The 20,949-nt window shown below is 37.5% G+C and overlaps 1 protein-coding gene across 2 annotated transcripts in view; it reads right to left on the bottom strand.

Moving 5' to 3' along the window:
* The window catches only part of LOC140162826 (14-3-3 protein gamma-B-like), a 57,489-nt gene extending 44,809 nt beyond the window's left edge, over positions 1-12,680 (bottom strand). For both annotated transcript variants that reach the window (XM_072186127.1, XM_072186126.1), the window contains exons 1-2: positions 12,522-12,680; positions 12,034-12,341 (exon numbers count right to left, since the gene is read on the bottom strand). In XM_072186127.1, coding sequence (XP_072042228.1) covers positions 12,034-12,341; positions 12,522-12,540 — 327 coding nt within the window. In that variant the 5' untranslated portion in view covers positions 12,541-12,680. The remainder of the gene's footprint in view (positions 1-12,033; positions 12,342-12,521) is intronic.
* Between the last annotated feature and the right edge of the window lie 8,269 nt (positions 12,681-20,949).

Raw genomic sequence — 20,949 nt, 5'->3', positions numbered from 1 at the left:
TACTGACGTCACTTAGTAGTATCACTTGATGCTTCACCATCATTTCTCTCTCGTAACTACCGCAGAGCATCAAGCAGTACTTGCGTCCCTTGCATTTATGCAAATTTCTTGTATCCAGGTTTGGGTGTGCAAGACATCTATTTTTATCCTGGCCAGGTAAAATTGAGTAAATTTCAGATCAGTTTTAATCCTGCTACACACAAATCAGTTTTCCATACTGCTTGAGATGAGATGCGACATGGGATGACAGATGCCCAGTCAAATAAAATACCCAGAACTAAAAAAGGAAGTAGTTTTTTTTACAGCAATCACAATCAATGTGTAAATAGTGTAAAACATACCCATAAATGTGATCAGCACATGTATCGAAAGGGGGACTTTGCAGGTGAGGTCAATTTTGAGTTCAGTATTTTTGCTTCAAATGAAAGCATTTTGCAAGCTTTCAAATGAAATGACACCACATTTGCTAATTATATATATTAATATTAAGGCATCCATATTTTTTAATTGAAAAAGCATCCCAAATTTTCTTATTTTTGTGTCAAATTTAAACTATATACATGTATTGAAAGGCACTTCACTGCAAAGTTCCCCCTTTTGATGTGCTGCATCACAATTGTACACAAGCTGAGAGTTCAACAACACATGACCAATTCATCACTGATGAGATTTGAAGGATGCATCAAGGAATTGGGGGATGCAGGCCTTGACCATAGCCTTGACCGTGAAAAACCTTCCTTTTCAATTTTGCAAAAGACCAAATGAAGCCACAAATTAATTGATTGGTAAATCCAATTTTCTAAAATGCTACAATAAGTCAAGTTGGCTTTTTACTGAGAATTTTCTTTTTTATAAATTACATTTAAATTATTTTAATCCTTTCTATCAAAAAATAAAAACATTGACAAAATGTGCAAAAATAAAAAAAATTAAACCTCTGCATGTGAGAAGCCAAGACATACCCCTTTTTTGCCCTTATTACATTCAAACCTACACATTGGGTATGACTTGGCAAAAGTTTAATCACCGACTAAGGCAGTGACTCAAGCCCGGATATTCGGGTACCCGCCCGTTTTTTCCCTACCCGGATACAAATTCCATTCACGGATTACCCAAATTAAAAAAAAAAATGAATAAGTCAACCATGAATGATCCTAGCATTTAGCTCTAGGTCCAGGGACATTACACAAAACCGAAAAAATAAATACCGGTACCGGGGGTAACTTTAAAAAAAAAATTTGTGTTGGGAATCGTCATAAAACTACTCAGGCTCAGAAATCGGATGCGAATCGATTCGAGCAAAGATTCTCGTAAAACATCAACTGGGCGAATCCATATGCCTAATGCATTGGCAGTTTACAGAAAGAAACTAGAATTTCGCGGTTCTCGACCCAAAGCGTCGGTCGCAATGCTTCCACCTTGACGCCCATCATTTTAACCGGTGCAATTTCACTTGACCCCAAAATGACCGTCACATTATTTGCCTTAAGCAGGTGGCTGTTCCCACCAAATTTCATGAACCTGCAGCAGTCTACATGGCGATTTGACCCCAGATGACCCCAAAATGACCTTGACATTTTTGCCTGTTTCAGTGGTCGTCCCCACAAAATTTCATGAACCTGCAACAATCTATGGCGATTTGACCCCAGATGACCCCAAAATGACCTTGACATTTTCTTCTTCCAACAGTAGTCGTTCCAACCCTTAGATTATTAATACACAGATTAGAATTTTCCATGCCTGTGCCCTCTAAGCGTACTCGAATTCAGCTGACGCCGGTACAGCGTACAGACCTGGCGACATCGCTTATCTTACGCGGGAAGTTTCTTTTGGTGCGCTTTCGCGCTGTTTGCGCTATTTTGAGTTTGCTCACGCGGTACCTGACAGTATGTTCCCACCAAATTTCATGAACCTGCAACAATATATGGCGATTTGACCCCAGATGACCCCATTACACAAATTTTGCGCTGAAAAGCAAATCAGGTCAACAACCTCTGGCTGCGCTACTCTTCGCCAAGTTTCATCACTCACTGTATACATGTAACTCGTACAGATCTCCAGATAATCTGTGCACAAGGTTATTTTGCTTGATATGCATAAATTATGCAAATTTTTAGGTACCATACTCAATCACCATATTTTGCGACGAAAACCTAAAATTTGGAGATCGCCAATTGCTACCCCTCCACCAAATTGCATTAGTATAGGCCTTACCAGTTCCGAGAAATTGCACTGGCAAGCTCGGACGGACGGACAGACAACCAGGAAACATAATACCTCCGGTGGAGGCATAAAAAATAGGTACCAAGTTTGATTCCCGGTTTGACTATTTATACTTTGTTTTTTAAGCAATTGAACACCCATTATGGGATAATTTACTTTTAAACATTAATAATTTGTACCGGTACTATAATACTGATTTGAGAGGGCATTTTAACAGCAAAAACAGCCATCGGTTGCGGGCCGATCTTTTGTTCGCCAAAGCCGCCATCTTGGATGACTAAATCAGACTGTACGAGGGCAGTATTTTTTTCAATCATTGTGCAGCGAGAGCAGGAGGTAGATTTGCGTGAATCAATGTTTCTGGCAAAATTCTCTAGAGAGAATCCAAATGGATTCGCCCAAACTGCCACCAATTTCTAGGCCTTCTACTGTCTACATGTACCCGCTGTATGAAAAAAGATGAACCTAGTTTGTATTGCTGCAGGAGAACGAGATATTTCCTAGCCAAGCCACTCAGTTCTCCAGTGTAGAGGTTTGTAGGCTATGAAATGATAAAGCCTAAGGCCGGCATCAGCCCTCGAATTAACCCACAGCACCCATGGCATTTTGCCGTGGGTGCCCATCCCCACTGCCGCAATGCCCTCAAAATATGATCTTTACCCAAGGCAGTCACTTGCTGTGCCCTCTAATGAAGTTGCTGCCGGTGCCCCAGCCCTGCCCCTTCATTATAAAATCATCTATCTATGTTTGTGTGTGTTTTCTTCACTTTTGAGAAATTGCCTTGGTGCCCTTCTCAAATTTTCAACAGTTGCCATGGTGCCCCTCTTGAAATATTACAACCTGCTGTGCTGCCTTGCCTTTTCAGTTAAAATCCAAGGCAATTATCAACTTGCCCTAAAAAATCTTATTGTCATAATCTGATTGTATCTTTGCATCTATCTTGGTTACCGTAATTAAGATGGGGTCTGGTGGACCATGTCTGCACATGTTCTTTTTTCCCTTCCACCAGGCCCAAGTACAGGCAAATAAAAATGGAAAAACAAAAAAAACTTGCCCTAAAAAAGTTGCTGTGCCCCTTCAGATCCTTAATTCGAGGGCTGGCCGGCCTCAACTTTTACATCTACTATTTCACCAATTTATTTGCCTTCAGGGGTCATACTTTTGGCAGTATTTTGCCTTGTTTTCCGGTGTAAATTGTACACTTTATCGCTACATGCTCGCTATGAAGACAGCCATCTTGGAAATTGCTGAAATTGCCGACAGTGTTAGATATTTTTAGGTTAAAATTTGTAAAATATTCCTAAAATCATGAAGAAAAAAAAAGTCCTGGTATTTTTTCGGAACACAAATGTACATGTATCGACATCAAAAACGGCGCCGCCGCCGCCCGCCGGCCCTAATAAAGCCAAACCAAATTTTAATTGCAAATGAGACTACCACTCTAGCAAGGAACAAATCATGCTCAGTATGTATCGCTACAAATATTATTTTGTGCGACACAGGAAATGAGCTTCACAAGCCATTCATTCTCAGTGCTGTGTAAATATCACACTGATGAAACATTCAATTGCAGATAGTCGGGTCTGTCAAAATTTACTGAACAAAATAAAGCGGGGAAAATAAACCAGGGAATTCACCCTTTGCCAAATAAATAGAGGGTCATGCGCCATGAGTTGGGACACCTAATTTGGAGGGGGAGTAACACTTTTCCGCTTTCAGTGATGTTTATGATGTCACATTTTCCATAATACTTGTCATACAGTGATAAATCTGGTATCATTTCAAAGTGTAATTAATACTCTTTCCATACCAAGAAATAAAATAGGTTAAAATTATTTCAGTTTCAATTATGATTAGTTAATTAATAAAATGGTGATTGAATGTTGACTTTACCCACCAAGTTTCATGCCCATACGATAGTTTTTCTAATTTGACCTCAGATGACCCCTGATGACCCCAAAATGACCTTCCAAAAATTGGCTCTAAATGTTGACTGTACCCACCAAGTTTCATGCCCATATGATAATTTTTAGTAATTTGACCTCAAATGACCCCTGGATGACCTCGGATGACCCCAAAATGACCTTCCAAAAATGTGTAGTTTTTACTAAATTGACCTCAGATGACCTCTGGTGACCCCAAAATGACCTTCCAAAATTTGGCTCTAAATGTTGACTGTACCCACCAAGTTTCATGCCCATACGATAGTTTTACTAATTTGACCTCAGATGACCCCAAAATGACCTTCCAAAAATTGGCTCTAAATGTTGACTGTACCCACCAAGTTTCATGCCCATCGACAGTTTTACTAATTTGACCTCAAATGACCCCTGGATGACCTCTGATGACCCCAAAATGACCTTCCAAAAATTTGGCTCTGAATTCGCCTTTTCGGTAAATCCCATACCCCTTTGCGAGTACACCTGAGAACTCGTCATTTGACGTCACACCGACTTGCAATGCGCAGTAACGATGTTCGATAAGCGATGTGCGCATCGGCGCGAGATCGGCGTGGACGTCAAATGACGAGTTCTCGGGTGTACTCGCAAAGGGTTATGGGATTTACCGAAAAGGTCAATATTGACTGTACCCACCAAATTTCATGCCCATACAACAGTTTTTACTAATTTGACCTCAGATGACCCCTGGGTGACCCCAAAATGACCTCCAAAAATTAGGCTCTGAATGTTGACTGTACCCTCCAAGTTTCATGCCCATACGAGTTTTTACTAATTTGACCTCATATGACCCCTGGGTGACCCCAGATGACCCCAAAATGACCTTCCAAAAATTTGGCTCTAAATGTTGACTGTACCTTTTTTTGTACTATTTTTGCGAATTTGACCTCAGATGACCCCTGCATGACCTCAGGAGACCTTGACCCATTAACCAATACAAACTTGTTCTGTCTGGGTCAAGATGCACCCACCCACCAAGTTTGAGGAACGTGCGACCCCTAGTCTCCGAGAAAAGAGGTAAATAAGGAAAATGGGCCCTCTGACCTCAAATGACCTTTTACCTCAGTACATATGACCTTGAACCTCACCCAAAAAAAAGTAGCCAGAGTTTTTGACCATGACCCACCTATCCTGAAAATCTGAAGTCAATCCGCACATCCATGCCGAGATATCGCATCCGGACGGAAGCACGGACATTGCAAAAACAGTATGCCTCACGGTGGAGGCATAATAAATAAAAAATATATCATTCTGTAAAATAGTTGAAACAATAAACTGCCAGACCTAATGATGGGGGCATGTGCTTTGAACTCGACATCTAAAATCACAATCTCGACATCACTCTGGTCATTAGTTTTTTTCATGTATCATTGGAATAAAAATAGATTTGATAGTAAATTTGGTATCAAATGACAGCTAAAACACCAATTATTATTTATGGAAAGGTGTCAATAAGGCAAGGCTCCCGCTGGACGCGAATTCTTGCGTCCAGACGCATTTTTGTATTGCTGGATGCAATGTTCAACAAATTTCAAAAAAATGAGTGATTATAAGCTTACCAAATTGGTGTTTGCAATGATCCTAAAAATCATGAAAATTTCTAAACCTTCATCGTGCATAAATTAATATTTTAGCATCATTATTGACCAATGGACCAATCAGCACATGAGTTATTGACCTTTCACATTTAAGGGCAGAGTAATGGGAGAGAACATGGACCTTTTCGAGCATCATTATTTTTGAATTGTATGTCCAAAGTATATAAAACTATACATTTTTGGAAAGGAAATGAGTCAAGGAATCCCATAGTGACGTCAGATTTGTTCAAAAGTATTGAGTTTTTGAGAAAATCACAAAAATACACTTTTTACCCCAATTTTTTTGTGACAACTTAAAAAAAAATCCGTTCGGAGTAAAAATATTTTAGTTAGTTTTTCATGGAGAAGAGACATGAACTTAGGGAAGGTTTTTTATTTTTTTGAAATTAGTCTTATTTTTGAAATATTGCAAAAACATGTGAAAAAAGCAATTTTGTCACTCTATTAAGCAAAAATTGCACATAATGGTGTATATTTTGTTCAAAACAAATATTTTGAAAAAATGAGAAAACCGTCCCCAGACTTTGGTGTGCTCTAAGCGATAGTGCAAAAAGTTTACCTTTTGCTTGCATATTTTTCGAGTTATCTTGTCACAAAAATCGTGCAATATTGTCAAAAATGAACTCTGAGAAATCGACGTTTTAGTAAAAAATGTCAAAATAATGCACAAAACGTCTGTATATTTTAAAACGGTAAGACTTTCACGCTTGTAAAAGCTGTATCTGGTGCATGGTCTAAATATGCAGGGCATGAATTTTGAAAAACAGCAGGTGTGCTACAAATCGCACTCCTGGAAATAGTCAGGCGAGCTACAGGTGTGCTGTTAATTGCACTCGGTGAGGATTTTAGGTGTGCTATCATTTGCACTCGGTAAGAAGTTTAGGTGGGCTATTTGAATTATTGCACTTGATATTCAGATAAGAAGCATTGGTGTTGAATGTGGGACTACAATGTACAGAAAGACAGGGAAGGGAGTAAGAAAGAAAAAAGAAAGAAAAAAGAAAAGGAGAAAAAAGGGAAGGAGAAAGAAAAGGAAAAAAGGAAAGAAAAAGTAAAGAAAAAAAAAAACCAAGGGCCTAAATAAAACATAAATACACTGCTTAAATACATAAAATTATTTATTATTTCGTACATAATCATAAACCCCATAGCCCCTCCCCAACAATTACTATGCAAACCACGCCCGTAAAACATGTTTACTATATTCACCAATTGCAAAAGTCGCCAAATTCGTACTACACAAAGTGCCACTTCACTCACTTTTTGCGCAAGGCACCCCTCCAATCTCATCTAACCAAACATTTTTATGTACAAAAAACTACATTTATTCACCGTGTGCACAATTTAACTCACCGTTAAACTCTGTTAGTTAGATATTTGGAGAGTAGTTTCGAAAAATCAGTTCGAAATCGCCACTTTCAAATTCACTAGAAAGTCGTCAAAATTTGCGCGAACAAGTGCCAATCATGTGTGTTGGTACCATGTAATGGAGCTTCAGTTTTCACTAGACTTGAAACCTACGGCATGGAAACACCGCGGTTATCAGCGAATCGCAAATTGACCTTTTCATTGTTGACCTGCTTGTGAACTACGACCTGACAGTACATTTGACTTTTTTAATTACGTTATAGGAACACGGTCATCAGTACTATTTTCGTTACATATTTTATGCATGTGAAGAATATTACGGGATGAATTTGAAGGCTGAATTTGAAGGCTGCAACTTTGGAAACTCCTTCAGGTGACAAGGTGCGCTTATAAATCGCACTTTCGGTAAAGTGATTTAAGGTGGGCTCTATGCGCGCGATCGCACTCGCGCGCCTTAAAATGCATGGCCTGAATATGCATCTTTTTGCACCAATGAATCTATAATGTCTGGTTTTAGTGCGCCAAAATCCAAAATGATTAAAAAATCTAAGTGGCTTTTTCACTACAAATTTTTGTTTTGTTTACATCACATTTGCTGGCGTTAACAACATGTACCGAATGCGCCTTGACTGCGTTGGATATCTACAGCAGAGCTGTGCCGGCGTCACGCTTGACGCGAATCGTGGCGTAATCACAATATTCGCGATTCGCGCATTTCTGACTCATTATTTCCGCCGATTTACTAAGCTGTGTTGAGCCATGTGACTTTTTAGAGTTCAAAAGAGTGAAATCAATCAAGCAAAAATACGAATAAATATTGGCAAGTTGTATTTTATCAGTTTCGAGTGAAAGAATACATCTTAGTGTTGATAAATATCAAAAAATCTCAAATTCGGTCGTGGACGAATGTGTCTTCCATTACTCTGGCCTTAAGTTAACCACTCCCATTTTGCAACACTTCCAGGTCACCGGTCAACGAATGAAAATTCTTACGGCAGCGAGATGTGATAAGCTTTTGCAAAACACGAGCAAAATACAACTTTCTAAACTACATTGTCAGCAAGTTTGCATTCACATAATTTGTTATTGACAATAATATTTACATAAATCTTTAAAATCTCATCAGGAATCTGAAAGGAAATAGTCAAATATTTGCATCAAACTGCGATACCCATGATACCGGCAATCGGGGGGCTTTGTAAAATTGTATTCCCTGTTGCCCAACACATTAATATGTACGGACGCACAAAAATTTTGTGGGACGCGCACTCCCCGACCAGGTTTTACAGTTGTGCGTCCGATAGTTTTTGAAGGCTAGCGGGAGCCTTGCAATAGGTACAGTATCTTAAACATGATCTATAGAATGGAACTAAAACCAATTTGCCAAGACAGGGGGTGGAGGGAGGTACCGATCAGATCTGAATCGGCCAATATGAATCGGCCGATCAATTCCCTCTTTGATCTGCCGATTCGATCACCGATCACCAATTGTAAACAATGGCTGCCATCGCCATGAGTAAATTTCACCCGTATGTTGAAAGGGTACTTGTACGCAAAGTATTACCATAATTATGTATGCTCTGCGCACAAAAAATACTCCTGTGCTCATTTACAATACTTAATAATTTGACCATGATTATTCTAAGTTCAATTTACCTTTTCCCCCTGTTATCCGAGTCCGTTGAATCATTCGATCGCCCTATTTTAATATTGTGTTTACGTTCAAGTCAGTATTGAGTTTTGCACACGGCCCGTAGCTCTCTCCAATCTGACACGCACGTGTGTAACCCGGAACCAGAAGTAAGAACTACAGAGAGAAGTCGACTTCAATTGCGACATCGAATTCAGGCTTCCCGTTAGTGTGCGTTAGGGTGCATCATCCGCCCTTTTTGTCAGAGTTTTATCTGTCCCCAGTCTGTACTTCAACGGCAATCATATACACAACACAATACTTGCAAATAGTACAAAAAATAGTGTTTTAAATGGTCAGGTAGTATAAATTAGGATTGTTTAGGATTGTTATTATCACATCCACATACAGGAGTCTTATTATGACAATTTGACCACTTTAATTGGACTTAAAGGCTATAATTCAGCATTTTTCCATTTTAAACCTGCCGAATTCGGCAACCTTCCACCTAAACGAACTTCAATTTACCTAAAATTTTACTGGTGATGTTTTCTACCCAAATGGAAACTTTTTAGGTCGGGGACAGATAAAACTTTGACAACAAGGGGCGGATGATGCACCCTAGACTAGTGTGCGTCATTGCGTCCAGACGCGTATTTTACAAATTTGGACGCAACTTCACGCAACTAATCAAGCATTTTGCGTCCATGTCACATGCATGTGGACGCAGACAAAACTTCGAAATTTAATCATTAATTGATGATAAAAATAAGAATTTTTTATTCTTTTATATTTTGTAGATAATAAAAGCCCCAAAATTTTGACCCACCTGCTAAAAATTGAAGTAAATTCTGCAATATTTGTAAATGCAACGTCAGGAAATCGTGCACTTTTTGCATGCTTTCCGTAAACGGTCGATGTTTGATGGGGAAGTCCCGAATGATTTGTTTACAAGCAAGCATGCTGGACTGACGATGTGGCGCTAACGTGCGGTTAATGCTTATTTAATTAATATTTATCACAACCTGACAATATTCTGTTTTTAATGTTTTAAAGGGGGGTAACCCTATTGGTTTTGGATATGGATTGTCTTTAAAATTACATAATAATATCAAATATCGCCTCCTTTATGCTGCTTTGTGAAAAAACGAGAGCATTTTCAGCGTAAATGTGAATAAATAGCCAAATTTGCAATCCAATACCTTGGTATACGTGAATTGCATTCTGGGCAGGCAATGACGAATGCTGACATGCTGTACAAAAACAATGCCCGGCCCGTATTGAGCGGAAAATGTTTTTTTTTCGTACCGTTTCAGAAAAAAAGGAAACAAAATATATTTCCCCTTGCAATATGTACAGTTCAAATGAATATAAAAAAAGTTTGGGTAAAATGAAGAGGAAAAAAACCTTCCGAGACCGGGTTTTGAACCGGGTACCTCTCGGGTAAAAACAAACGCGCTAATCAATTGAGTTATTTAGCACAAAACGCTTATTGTTGCCGTTTTCATAACTATATACGGCGCACCGTCTCCTCAGCAGTTAGTGTGGTTCGCTTTTTCACAGAATGTGTATGACGTGAAACCAAAGTAGCTGTTCGCGGAGACTGATATTTCGTTCATAATTCCCTCCCAGAAATCCAAAGTATTTACCATTGTTTACAAACTGGTAACCTGTAAAAACCGCCGTGATTCATGATTTCTCTGGAAATACATCGACTTGGAGCGTCAAATTTCAGGATAGTAATGAGAAAAATAGTGTGATACCAAAACCTCATCAACAATGAAAAAAATCGGGGGATGATGCTGTCGATCGGGTTACGGACCTTTAAGTTTATTTTCTCATAAATAATCTTCGTTTCCTTTATTAGTATTATTGTTACGATGAATAAAAGCGATTTTGAAGACAAAATCGAAAAGATAACCTTTTTTTTGTATTATTTGTGGCAGCGCGTGTTTTAGCTTTAGATAGCATCAACAACAACACCGTTAACTTTGAAAAAGAAATGCGGAAGTAAAAGTACAAAAATTTGCTAAAGATTGACAGACTTTGCGCATGTTTTTGCAGCTGTTTCTGACCACAAAACTGACACAGAAATGAGAAAAATTATCATAGCGAATGGAGATTAAATATCACGGCGAAAATGCACTTTTATTTTATTTAACAATCAACATTTGATGAGGTGTAGACTGTAGACCCGGGGTACGTGTGTATCGTGAATTTCAGATGGACGCACAAAAATCTGTCTGGACGCAAGTTTTTGCAACCTTGTATTGTAAGCAAACTTGCGTCACTACGCCTACGGACGCACATTTTTTAAACCTTAACGGGAACCCTGGTCGAAGGATTAGCATAAAATGTTTCTTTTTAAACGGGGTGTTTACACGATAGTCGACTTCAAAACAATTTGTGAATCCGATTTATATGCCATCACTTGCGCATGCTTCAAATACCGTAACCATAATGAAGTCGACTTCTAATTACATGTTCGTTTACACTGCAAAAGTCGAGTTTGAAGTCGAATTCAACAAATGTTGCTCCGGGTCGTCATTTGAAGTCGACTTCTGATTACGACAACCATGTTTACACACAAATGAAGTCGACTTCAGGTTCTGTGTAAACGGGGCCTTAGACATTCTGCAGTGATCAGTGATGCAGATATGCTGAGACTAAAATGATTCAGATCAAACACACTCATGACACTCATGCACTTTCTGGTTGTGTGGTTCATGAATAGTATTTTTTTTACCAGCATGGCTATGCATACACAATTGTTATGCATGTAATGTGTATAAACTATAATCATGACCCACCTAACATGTAACATCACCTCATGTTTGTGACACATGTCAAAGAGAACTATACAACATGTAACTGATGAACTTTCAGTCAGAGTCACTCCCCAAGGTCATGTCAAGCAATATGAATTAGTGGTGCTGATGAACAAAACCATGGACCAGGTCGATGCAACATGCAAGTCTAGCCAATATTCAGTAAATTAGCCTTATTTTATTTATTTCATAATGTACCAGGGCAGAATGTATCACTTCCGTATAAAAATGAACCAAACGAAACTATCACGAGTTTTGCACCGCCCATTTTTGCTACACTACATTTACAGAGCACATGGCCGTCGCTACACTCACATACGTCAAGCATGCAGCAAGGTTACTCGCGCACAAGGACCCTCCCACACGTACACACACCGGCACTTCCTGACCTCTTTCAGTCACAGGCGTTGCTGTCAAAAAATACGTACCAGAACATCATCGCATATCTCATTCAGTTCCGCCTCTATTTTCAATCTGTATTCCTTTGCCATTGCTACTTTCTTCTCGTTCTGATCGCTGCCAGCTTTCTGTTCGATACTTGAAACTACCCTCCATGATGAACGACGTGCGCCCACTACATTTTTGTAGGCAACCGAAAGCAGATTCCTCTCCTCATTGGACAACGTTTTGTGGTTTTGAGTCAATTCTTTCATAGCTGCGGCCATGTCATCGTACCGTTCGGCTTGCTCAGAAAGCCTGGCACGCTCTACCAATTTCTGCTTTTCGGGGTGTGTTTCTGTCAACACAAAAACATAAAATAAAATGACATCAGTTTTCAGTCAGCGGTAATCCAAATTTTGACACCAAAATGGCGGCTTGCAGTTAGCCATTTTTCGACAGACTGACATTAGGCATTTAGACCAACCATAAACTAACGGAATAAACTTCAGTATTTACTAATGTCTCCTCTACTTACCGGTCTTCGCTTCAGACATTTTGATGTTGTTTTACCGGTGAAACGGCTAAATCTAAAATTAAGGTGTGGGTAATTTCGCGACCAATGATTTCACAACCTCGGAAGAGCTTCCCTTGGATTCCGCAGTTCCTGGTGTGCGGGGTTTCCTACGCTAGTGTACAGGGTACAATGACGTCACCGTTGTCACGGAGCCATCATTGGTCATCTGACAGGGTGATGTCATCGATAAAGAATTTCAGGAAACCTGCATTGATCTATTTTATGTTCATCACATCATTTAATTAATCTTTTGTAATTAGATTTAGCAGCTCAATGTCACAGAACTATGTCCACATTTAATGTGTAAAGACAATAGTGAAGAGAACACATATATTTGCTTGACAAAATTGACATTACAAACGACCAAACATGTGTCATAAATAAATGTCAAGGATGATCATTAATCATGCAGGGTTATCCCACAGTAATTAGGCGCGTGCGTAAGGTACCTTGTTGATTCATAAAATATTACGGTCCAGGTCATTTGCATAATTGATTGAATGGATGCCAATTTTGATTGGTTGAAAGTTCAATACACCTTCTAATGCTAGTACAACTTCAGAGATGGGTTTAGTCAGAGAGGTTTAGCTTTTTGGGTCGCATTTTATTTATTTATTTATTTATTTATTTATTTATTTATTTATTTATTTATTTATTTATTTATTTATTTATTTATTTATTTATTTATTTATTTATTTATTTATTTATTTATTTATTTATTTATTTATTTATTCATTCATTCATTCATTCATTCATTTATTTATTTATTTATTTATTTGTTATTTATTTATTTATTTATTTATTATTGTCATACATAGTGTTTTTTTGGAGAATCAGCAAACAACTTCTAATAAGAAGATAAAACAAGATTAAAATGCTTTATAATAAGTACAAGAACAAAAACACTCAAATTATAGTTACTACACAAATTAATCCAAAAAATAAATCAATAAAAGACTCATGGTCGCATGTCACAAATAGGTCACCCAAAAATGGAGCAGCCGTAACATGAAAACGCTTTTGTCACACTTCAAGTCAGGTTTATTCTAAAAGTAAAATACCTATTGTAGAAAGTTTGGTGTCATTTTGTAGATAATTATGTTCTTTTTCAAATACAAAAACTCCCAAGTCAATTGGACAACAACTTTGAGATTTATACCTCAATATGTAAAGATGTGTCAATGGAGCAGCCGGGCTGGGGAGCCGGGTCGGGGGAGCCCCATAGGATTGTACACAAAATTCTGAAAATATGACAAACTTCAAACATTTGTATCTTAAAAAGTACAACTAGCATGGACCTCAAATTGCACATATATCATCCTGGATTGTAGATCTACTTCATAGTAGATCAACTGTAACAAAAGATGTAACTAATTAATTACCTAATTAAATGCTAATTAAGACAGTTTTCCCTATATGTTACTGTGCAAAATGTGCATATTATGCTCCGACATTTCTAAATGGACTATCTCTTGCCCGAGTCACCCTGCTTATTCAAAAGTACACCTATTTTTATGGAAATTTGATGAAAAATTCAATTATGCTATTAGTTTTAGTGCCAGAAATGGAAGATAAAAGTTTTGATTGATAAATGTCATGAAAATTGTCAAATTATTTTACAATTTTTGACCACCCTGTATGTTTAACGCAAGGGATACCAAACTTTTTCTTCCTAATTTGTTTGAAGGACCCATGCAATGTCTAAAGTTCTGAATCCATATTTATTTTGAGCTACATAGCTTTCAGAAAAGGAAAATTTGGGGTTCGCCATGACAAGAAAAATGTTAATTTTGTTGTTGTCCCACCCTGTATATTTCTTACCCACCCTGTATTATGATGTTATGCTTTGTTGATTTGGCATCCTTGTAATATAAGCTTTCCAGAAATATATACTTATAATGGTCTAAAATGTATTCATTAAAAGTTGTGTTGAATTGAATCAAAATTGGTGATATTTTACTCATTTTACATCATGTTACACAAAAGATGACCAATTCATGACATGCGACCTCATACATGTGCAAAATGTAGGCCTACAATGAAATCAAACCAACACGAATCTCTGAAATTATAGGCTAGTACAATCATGTTTCACCCATTTTCCAATTTCTAAAGTGCTCAGCTAAGATAATTTAATTCTACACATTTAATGTGTAGAATGAAGAAAACACATTTATTTGCTTGACATTACATGATTAGGGATTACAAACGACCAAACATGTGTCATAAATAAATGTCAAGGATGATCATTAATCATGCAGGGTTATCCCACAGTAATTAGGCGCGTGCGTTAGGTACCTTGTTGATTCATAAAATATTACGGTCCAGGTCATTTGCATAATTGATTGAATGGATGCCAATTTTGATTGGTTGAAAGTTCAATACACCTGCTAATGCTAGTACAACTTCAGAGATGGGTTTAGTCAGAGAGGTTTAGCTTTTTGGGTCGTATTTTATTATTTATTTATTTTATTTATTTGTTATTTATTTGTTATTTATTTATTTATTTGTTATTGTCATACATAGTGGTTTTTTTGGAGAATCAGCAAACAACTTATAATAAGAAGATAAAACAAGATTAACATGCTTTATAATAAGTACAAGAACAAAAACACTCAAATTATAGTTACTACACAAATTAATCCAAAAAATAAATCAATGAAACACTCATACATGTGCAAAATGTAGGCCTACAATGAAATCAAACCAACACGAATCTCTGAAATTACAACAGATAGGCTAGTACAATCATGTTTCACCCATTTTCCACTTTCTAAAGTGCTCAGCTAAGATAATTTCCGATTACTTTTGTTCCCTTAGCAATCAGGTGAGCACCGTTTGGTTAGGGGCTGCAGTGGCGGATTTTTAAAAGCTGTCAGCAAGTCAGCAGTTGCTGACAAGGCCCCCTGCTATTTTGGTCAAAGGGCCCCCCTGCTTTTTTTTATTTATTTTTTTATTGTTTTGTGCAAGGTTCAAATGCCCACATTTGTGATTCGTGGGTTGCTTTTCCCCCGGCTTTTCCTTCTCCTTTTTAGTGTCAAGACTAGCAGCCATAGCCCCTAAAACTAAACAAGAAATGTCTTTAAAAAGACAACACCATGGATGAAATTCATGTTTCATAATTTTACATTGACAAGTACTTGGAATGCTAGTAATTTTTTGTGTGTAGCACATGCACAACTAACCGGGTTGGAAATGTTGTTACCACGAATACCACCAATGACATACTATAAGCTAAATTGAAAAATGTGTGTTAAATAGGTCTACATTTAATTTATACTTAATTTATACTTGTACAAACAAAGGGATCAATGGAAATCACATCCACCGAGTTTCGCATCAATCCAACAATCTATATTCAGACGACTTTGTGATTATATACGTTTTATGACATGACTTTGAACATTCTGACAATCCCGACAATATATACGTATTCCACCTCAGGCTCAGATGACCTTTAACAATTATAATCAAAAAGACTGATTACTCAATCCCAGGGGTTCCCTGGCTCAATTCAATCTTTATTTTCTGAATGTGTTGATTATAATTGTTACTACTAACTGCCCAGTTGGTTGCTCTACCAAAATGTATAACACCAAAGCAAGTATCTCCCCCCAATTACTGGTATTTTACCCCCCCCCCCCCCCACTAGTGTCATTCCCAACATCAATTAGTGATGGTATAAACTAACCCTAGTTAACAGTGCAGGTGCCTGGGCACCTTATACCCAGCATGCCCAGCTTGGTTCCTGTCTGGTCAGATAATTGCTCATGTTGAATTAGTGGTCACTTGTTGACAGCTTATCAGTAGCCTGGATCAGCAGGGGGTGCATTTATATCATTTTCATAGAGCAATTGTTCAAAATATTTAATGTCAAATGGTTCCTAAAAACCTTATTTGTGAATGGATTTTTATCGTTGAGAAAACAAAATGTATGTTTAATATATCAATTATTCCATTAACAGCAATTTCCTAAGTTTTCATCCATAAATAATCACAGAGTATCATCTGTTTACAAAATAAGTGTTTATTTTCAGATTTCCAATTAACCATTATCAGTATACCTGGAGGGTGCCAAATTCAGACCTTGCTAATAGTTATAGTCAGAAACAGGTATTTTGTCCTGTAGTCCCTGGCAACCCAGTCTGCTTGTGGCTCACTCGCAAACATACACGACAGAAACCAGCTGTGAAGGAGCCTAATGCACGTAAACAACTTCCTTATAACATGTATAATAAAATCCGATTTTGAGTATAATAAAGAAAGTCATGCATATGCAAAATGAAGCAATTACCTATTGCTAACTTGATAAAATGCATACTCGTAGCCCAATCTTGAACATCATAGCACCCAGTTCCCGGACCCAGTTTTGGTTTGTGGTTTCGAAATGTTGCAATTAAACATTAGTTCTTTCAAATATGAAACGCTAAAACCCAAATCTAGAACAAACAATCATATATTTAGAAAGATATAGCAAACTTTCCATGATAGAGATTGGACTCAAGACAAAGTACACCCAAATTAAGTGTCAATTCAGAATTATCCCACCATGGTGGAAAAACATTATCAGGCCTGGTACCGTAAACGTTCGCCTAATGGCGCTTTTGGATTCTTAGAAATGTGAGAGCGCCATCCTTGTAAAATCTCAACAGCATTAAGGATACGTGTATGTTAAATTGAGCAACCTAGACATAATGCCTCAGAAAAAAATATCGTGACATGACCCAATACTTTAGGTCACTATGTTAGTTGCTAGAGCAGCAGATGTTTTGGGGGTTTCTTCAGGTATTCTTTCTCAAAGTGCCATTTGACTTAATTTGTAAATCGATTCATACGTTATACCTAACTCATTTTGGTAAATCTTTTTATAACATTGTAATTTCTTCATATTTTTGTAATATTCTTCAGTTGAAAATTACACCCTGCTATTGTCTGATCCGTTAGCTCAGTCGGTAGAGGGAGCGCCTTGAATGGTGAATGGTACTTGTTCGAATCTTGATTTCTGCTCCCACTTTTATGTGAAGAAGGGTCAAAAATGTTTTTGGATTTTGTCCCCATTTTACGAATGAATATTGTGAATTTTTTTTAATTTAATTTTAATTTTCTTATTTTTTTTTAGATAAATAGGCACTGCGAACAAACGGCAGCAAAAACCGCTGACAAAATTTGCTCCACCTGCTACCTATCAATGCGTGATATATTCCACTACATTTAACAGTTAAATGACCTTTGAAAATAGAACCACAGAGAACCTATTCTTGAGAGGGCACTCTATTCACGTGGTTTCTTTTCCAACGCTAAAAGATCACGAATATTGGTGGTTTGCAGATGAAAAGTGTCCGCACTATCGATTGATTACGTAACTGTTATGAAAAATTTTGATGTATTTTTACCATTCGACTGTCAACTAAATAAGTTTAATTGTCTTCAAATATTGTTCAGCTGATGTGCAAATCAGGTAGGAGAATTCTACAGTATTGACAAGGATTTGTGTGGTAGTATTGATAACATCTACTAGGCCCATGCATGGTTGATTTCAATCAATTTTCCAATAATCATCTTCAATAAGAGCTATCAAGGAACTTCTACTTTTAAGCAATTTGAAGTGGTACTTGACTTGGCAACAATGAATTTCTACCAGCTTGCTGTGTTGCTGTTTTGTGTTTAGGTGCAGATAGCAATCAAGTAACCTGTGCCAAACCATGTCAAACTGACTGTATTAAAACAACCAAATGTACTCTATCTCGTCCAATTTGCTATTATAGTAACTCGGTTTCCACCTTTCGAGTTAACTTATTAGACTGTGGGGACATACAACCCCACCCTGGTCCAAACGAGCAGCCCTCTAATAATGGTAATAGCAAAACAAAAGTTACAGAAACCCCTTACGCAAACATAAGGATGGTTAAAGGGCTGAAGATCATCTCGCTCAATATATGTTCCTTATATGCAAAATTAGAGGAACTACGCCTGTTAGTTATTGAGTGTAAGCCTGATGTCATTGCTTTAATGGAGACTAAGCTCAATTATACTATCTGCTCATCAGAGCTGGACATTCCAAATTTCAATCTTCACCGAAGGACAGGACCCGAAATGGAGGGGGTGTAGCCATTTATGTCAACAGCCAACTTTCTTATACACTACTTGAGCCTATTCTACCGGAAACATCAGAAATGTTATGGATTCACCTTTCATTACCAAAAACTCGTCCAATTCTTCTTGGAGCAGTTTATAGATCAGAAATAGAAACAAACTTTTGTGAGACTTTTGAAATTGCTTTACATGATATATTAGAATCAATAAATAAACGTAAAATTCCATGTGAAATAGTGTGCGTAGGAGACTTTAACTTCAACCAATTTGAAACAAATACTTCTCAATGGAGAAATTTTGAAAAAACAATGGGTATTTTTAAACTTCAACAAATCATAACAAAAGCAACTCGTATAACTAAGAACACTAAAAGTTGCATTGACCATATCTGGACTAACAGGCCACACATGTACTCAAGTAGAGATGTAAATACCTGTACACTTAGTGACCATTCACTTATTTATGCTGGAAGAAAAATATTACCATCAAACGTCAGTCCAAAATTATTGAGGCTCGATCTTACCGCCATTTTAATGAGACCAAATTTGCAGCTGATCTTCAAGATATCAACTGGGATCCTGTTGGCACGGCTGATAGCCCAGACCAAGGTTGGGACAAGTTTGTTGATTTATTTCTTCCAGTATGTGATAAGCATGCTCCTATAAAGAGGATCAAAGTATCTGACCAACAGCCCACATGGATCACTAATGATTATCTAAATTTGAGACGGCAGAGTCAAAAAGCTCGTGAAATTGCTGAGAAATCCAAATCCTCAGCAGATTGGGGGAGAAGGCAAAACTTCTCAGAAACAAAGTTAATAATTTGCGCAATAAATTGAAATCCAAGGATCTTCAGCAAAAACTTAATGAAACAAAAAAGTGATCCACGTGGACTTTGGAAAACACTTAAAACCGTATTACCTGGTAAAACCAAAAGTGATATCCCTGCTGTTAAAACGCAGGATGGAATTGTTAATGACAAACAACAAGTAGCTGATGCTATGAACAATTTCTTTTCTTCTGTTGGTGAAAAATTAGCAGAAAAGTTTGACAATGTTGATGATAAATATTCTAATCAAATGTCTACTTTTAAGGGTAATCATTTTAAATTTTCCCCCATAACTGAGGAGCAGGTTTTTAAGTGTCTCAAGTCTCTAGATACAAAGAAAGCAACTGGTTTAGATGGTATTAACAGTCGGCTTCTCAAAGCAGGGGCTGGTCCCCTTACTACTCCTTTGACTAAGTTATTCAACAACAGCTTATCCAGTGGGCAGGTCCCTCAAAAATGGAAATTATGTAGAGTCACTCCCTTATTCAAAGAGGGGTCCAGAGACGATGTCAACAACTACCGTCCAATTTCTGTTATTCCTGTTGTTATGAAAACTTTTGAACGCCTAATTCATAATCAGTTGTATGCCTTTTTAAGTCAACATAATTTGCTCTCTTCACATCAATCCGGATTCAGACCCAAACATTCCACACTTACCACTTTGATCGATGTTTCAGAATACATCCTCCAGAACATTGATGCTGGCCATTTTGTTGGAGGGTCTTTATTGACCTAAAAAGGCATTCGATACGGTCAATCATGCCATTCTTATTCAGAAGCTTACATCTTTTGGAATTTTGGGTCTGGAGCTGGATTGGTTTAAATCTTATCTTAGTGATAGAGAGCAGGCAACTAAGATTGGTAGTACTATTTCTGCATTCAAATGTGTCAGCTTTGGTGTGCCTCAAGGTACAATTTTGGGCCCACTTCTATTCACGATGTACATCAATGATCTGCCTCTAACTGTGTCCAGTGATACCAAAATCACGCTTTATGCTGACGACACGGCCGTTTTTCGCTCATCAAAAGACATAAATGAGATCAATGTGCATCTTAATGATGATCTTAAACGAATTACATCGTGGATGGAAGTGAACAAATTGACCTTAAATGCTAAAAAAACAAAAGCCATGCTTTTTTGTTCAAGTTATTTTAATGCAAGGGTTGATGAGCTAAGTCTTTACATGAATAGGGAACAACTTGAAAATGTAAATCAATGTAAATACCTGGGAGTCATTCTCGACCAAAATCTAAAATGGGAAGCACAAATTAATCAAACTTGTTTAACAGTTTCGAAATACATTGGTATGTTGTACAGAATCAGGGAATGGCTATCTGCTAACCACATGAATACAATTTATAAAGCTCTTATTCTTCCAAGATTGACTTACTGTGATACTGTATGGGGAAATTGCAATAACACGCTTCTGAATAGGATTGAGCGTCTCCAGAACAGGGCTGGGAGGGC

This window comes from Amphiura filiformis, chromosome 10 (assembly GCF_039555335.1).
Source record: "Amphiura filiformis chromosome 10, Afil_fr2py, whole genome shotgun sequence".
In the NCBI taxonomy this organism is placed as follows: Eukaryota; Metazoa; Echinodermata; class Ophiuroidea; order Amphilepidida; family Amphiuridae; genus Amphiura; species Amphiura filiformis.
This window is presented reverse-complemented; position numbering and strand designations above follow the sequence as displayed.